This window comes from Pteropus vampyrus, unplaced genomic scaffold (assembly GCF_000151845.1).
Source record: "Pteropus vampyrus isolate Shadow unplaced genomic scaffold, Pvam_2.0 Scaffold56, whole genome shotgun sequence".
NCBI classification, from domain to species: Eukaryota; Metazoa; Chordata; class Mammalia; order Chiroptera; family Pteropodidae; genus Pteropus; species Pteropus vampyrus.
Genome location: NW_011888837.1, coordinates 4,334,887 through 4,339,046, shown reverse-complemented (window position 1 = coordinate 4,339,046; position 4,160 = coordinate 4,334,887). Strand labels below are relative to the sequence as shown.

General features: G+C 37.2%; 1 protein-coding gene and 1 long non-coding RNA gene across 4 annotated transcripts in view; both read left to right on the top strand.

Moving 5' to 3' along the window:
* Window positions 1-4,160, top strand: part of SCARB2 (scavenger receptor class B member 2) — a 59,245-nt gene that overhangs the window by 48,431 nt on the left and 6,654 nt on the right. For all 3 annotated transcript variants that reach the window (XM_011360568.2, XM_023530877.1, XM_011360569.2), the window contains exons 7-8: window positions 819-988; window positions 3,592-3,710. In XM_011360568.2, coding sequence (XP_011358870.1) covers window positions 819-988; window positions 3,592-3,710 — 289 coding nt within the window. The remainder of the gene's footprint in view (window positions 1-818; window positions 989-3,591; window positions 3,711-4,160) is intronic.
* Window positions 3,723-4,160, top strand: part of LOC111739981 — a 2,620-nt gene continuing 2,182 nt past the window's right edge. The window contains exon 1 of the long non-coding RNA XR_002780431.1: window positions 3,723-4,139. This is a non-coding gene — a long non-coding RNA (uncharacterized LOC111739981). The remainder of the gene's footprint in view (window positions 4,140-4,160) is intronic.

The following is a 4,160-nucleotide window of genomic DNA, read 5'->3' as shown; positions in this document are numbered from 1 at the left end:
CTGGCTGCAAAACAAATCCTGAATGCTCTTTTTGCTTTTTGCCTTTTTTTTTATAAAAGCAAAAATCCTCTTTGGATTTCTTTCAGTTAGCAAAAACAGGTACTAATGTAGTTCTTTCATAAAAGCAAAGTAGTATAACAAGAGCTTTCAAAAAGCAGGGCATACCTATACTCAGGTGCTGTGCAAACATATGGGTGGTTAGTATTTTAGGCGAGACCACTGTCTGAACTCCCTAATGACTGAAGGCAGAATTGTGTCAACCTCTGACACAATGACTGAGGTAAAATATGGAAACTTTTTATTTAGGGGAAGTGGGTATTAAAGTATATATTCTAATCAAGTATCTGTCTAATGGGGCGCTTTTCCAGGCCTTAAGAATCTTCCAGGCAAAGCCCTTAACCACCTCTTCTGCTCTGGCTTTGCCTCTGCTTTACCCTTGATTCTTTTCCTTTGCTTTTGCTTCATCCACGCTGACATGTGTCCTTGCTGGTCTAGATCACTCTTATTTCTTTCTGTGTGAGACTCCATTCTACATGTCATGTTCTTAATGTTCTACCACACAGTATGTTTTTTTTCTTGGCCTTAATTTGGATATTACTATAGTTGCTACCTCTTAAACACCCTTCACAATAGTCCATCTCCTACTTTATTAATACACATTGAGTGGGTTGAGCTCCTTTCAAGCTTTCTTTCACATCTTCATTGTCCGCTGCACCCTCTGAGCTTTTAGCCGTGTTGTACTTGAGAATTGTTGCTGATTCAGGCCAGATTGCTCTGACTGGAGCCCACACTGACTTTCTATTTTTACTTCGTAACAGGTCATTGTATATAACTTTCAGTGACTTTGAGAGCGTACAGGGACTGCCTGCCTTTCGGTATAGGGTACCTGAAGAAATATTAGCCAATACCTCAGACAACGCCGGCTTCTGTATACCTAAAGGAAACTGCCTGGGCTCAGGAGTTCTGAATGTCAGTGTCTGCAAGAATGGTGAGGATGACATGATTATGAGTGTCTAGAATGCAAGATTACTGTTCTTGAACAAACAATGTTGTCAGCCCAATAGAACAATTCCAACCTTTCAAGAACCATGTTTCATAACATGGCTATAGAATGGTAAAAAAAAGAAAAAAGAATTATTGGCTTTCCTGTAATGCTTTTTATTGCTAGAATGCCATGGTATGTTTTTTTTCTGGGCAGTAATTTAGAAGACTTAATAGTAATAATAGCACATGTTTACTCACACTCACTAGTACCAGTCACTCTTTTAAGTCCTTTACATATTTACCTATAGTTAATACATGTAAAGCATTAATTGATTTCATGTTCAAAACAATGCTAAAAGAGAAAGTGGAGAACTTGGTAATGAGAAAATACATATCTTAGTAAAGAGTCTCAATGATTTTGAAGCAGAGTGAACTTTAAACCCTGACTGTAAATTTCCCAATGTTTCTTAACGTCTGAACTATTCTACCTCTTTCCATGAATGAGGCAGAATTTTCAATGGTACAGCTAACAAAAGCATTTTTGTCTTGAGGACTAGTTTTAACAATCACATGTTACGTAGTTGTTGTTCACAGTAACTTTGCTAGAGAGACATCCAATGAATGCCCTGTTTTTATAACTGTGGAAACCAGGGCTCAGTGAGGGAACATGATTTATATAAAATCCTTCTCTCTCAGCAAATCCTTGCTGGAACTAGAGTCTCCTCATAGTCATACTGTTAACCCTCTTAGGCTACAATTTCTCTTTACAGTTTCTCTTGAGAAACTTTATAACCCTTTTCTCCTGAATAAAGTAATGTGCTAACTGTTGCTCTCTTGTCTAATTGATTTGAAAATCTCCCTTTGGAATAAATCTGAGGTCAGCAGTGTCCTCCCTGTCCTTGCCCGATGGGGCATTGCCTCCCAAACCCAGCCTTGCTTCAGGATTATCAGGAGAATCATTAAAAATATTTGTCCCAGGGCCCACACACTAGGGCCCCAGAATTTGTAGTTTTAACATGAGCTCCAGGTGATTGTCATGAAGCTAGTGCCTACATGTTTGGAAGCGCTGTGCCAGGGCACATGGTATCCTTACCCGGAGATAAGACCTAAGGTAAATGGAAACAAGTTTCTGCTTCTGAGCTCTCCTGCTGTCTTTCTGGGTGAATGGTCCTGAAACAGTGCCCTGCCCACTCAGCTCATGTGCCTCTGGTCCCAGACACAATTGTAGACATATTTTTCTTATTTTGTTAACATTCTGCTTCCTCAAGAAGTCAGAATCAACAGAAAGATTCTGTTTGCAGCATTCAAATCTCTTGCTACATTTTTTTCCCTCTTGCCTCATATGTATTCTCAAATATGGACTGAAATGTTAAACTCTCCAGGATTATCCTCAAGTGTTTTGAATTCCCAGGGGAACATTTTAGGTAGTAGGATGATGAGTGTTCTGGAGTCAGGCAGATCTGGGTTTGAGTCCTAATCTATTTGTTAGCTCATTGGCCAAGTTGATTAAGGAGGGTTCCAGACATCGATTTTCTTATCCAAAACTGGGGGTGATTATAACTTTCTTGGAAGCTGTGTGAAGATTAGAAATAATGCACATACAATACTCAGAACAGTGTCTGGCCCTTATTAAACACTCAAGAGATTATTGAAAATAATCTTAAAAGTGACTGTAGGTTACAAGGAAGGAAATTATGGCTTTGTGAAACTGTTTAGGAGTAGAGAGCAAAACACTTGTGTATGTGACAGATGATGTGTATTTTGAGCCATGGGCTGGCAGATATGTAAGCAGATTTAAATTACTTGACAATAAGCTAACTTCTCTAAAAGTATTTTTTCCCAGCAGCAATTATTGGGTCCCTATCTCCTCTTCAATAGCTAAATCTGGAATAGGTTTCCTTTAATAATTTGTTTTCCTATTTGTTTATTAAAATGAATAGGAAAGAAAAAAAACAGAGTCTTCATATGGGCAGACTTGATCTAGTCAAAAGCTGGGCAGATGTGATGACCAAGCAAAGTCTTAAAAATTCTGCCTCAACATATGCAGGAGAATAAAGCCTATCATAGGTAAAACAAATACAGAAAAGCAAGCCAAAGAAAAAAGGTCTGTTTATTGATAGAGAATTATAGTTGAGACAAGTGCTTTGAGATAAACATCCTTCATTCAATTAGAATTCTGTCTCTATTACCTAATAGCTGAATATCCCTGGCTAAATTTTGTAACGTCTCTGAACCTCACTTTCCTCAAATGCAAAATGAAGATAATAATTTTAACCTCATAGGGCTACTGGGAACATTAATTAAAATAATGAGTTTAAAGCATTTACATTTTATAAAGTCAGTATGTTTGTTGAAGAATAAATAATTTAGCCAGAACTTTAATATATATTCTGGGATAAAATAATGAGATGTCAGAAAACAAAGCATAAATCCTGAGCTAGGAGGTGTAGAATGGAATTTTAGTTTGCCCTCTCTCAGCCAAATTTACTTATGTATAGCTTTTTTTATCCCCACTTAGGAACCAGGTTTGTAGTCAGGAACTTTATATTCATTTGAGACTTTTAATAACCCTATCATTCATTCATTTCTGTTTTTCTTAAAATGCAGGTGCACCTATTATTTTATCTTTCCCACACTTCTACCAAGCAGATGAAAGGTTTATTTCTGCCATAGAAGGCATGCACCCAAATAAGGAATATCATGAAACGTTCGTGGATGTTAATCCCGTGAGTACATACCTCTTCCTGGTAATAGGGCACATTTCATTCTGTCTATACCGTGTTCACTGGTTTAGATTAGCACTCTTAGGAAATATACTGTCTTCCTTTCATGTATGATCAAGCAGAGGAAACTCAGCTTACTGCAATGCGATGCATAGTCTTATACCCCTGTAATTAGAAGGCTGGCTTCTGTGGATCTAATATGCGGAAACACCAGCACACAGATATATATATATTTGTAAATATGTATATTAGCTTCAGTTACTTTTGGCAAACATCTTTCTTCAGATACTTTTGAGAGTTTATTATGTATTATTAATTTAAAAGGCATCAGATACACATATACTTTAATCCTATATTCATAGAGGAGAAAAATGAAAAAAGGATATATCATTTCACAGTGTGACAGCCTCTCATTGTAGGAACTGGATTAAGGTCAGATATCTTCATTCTTGG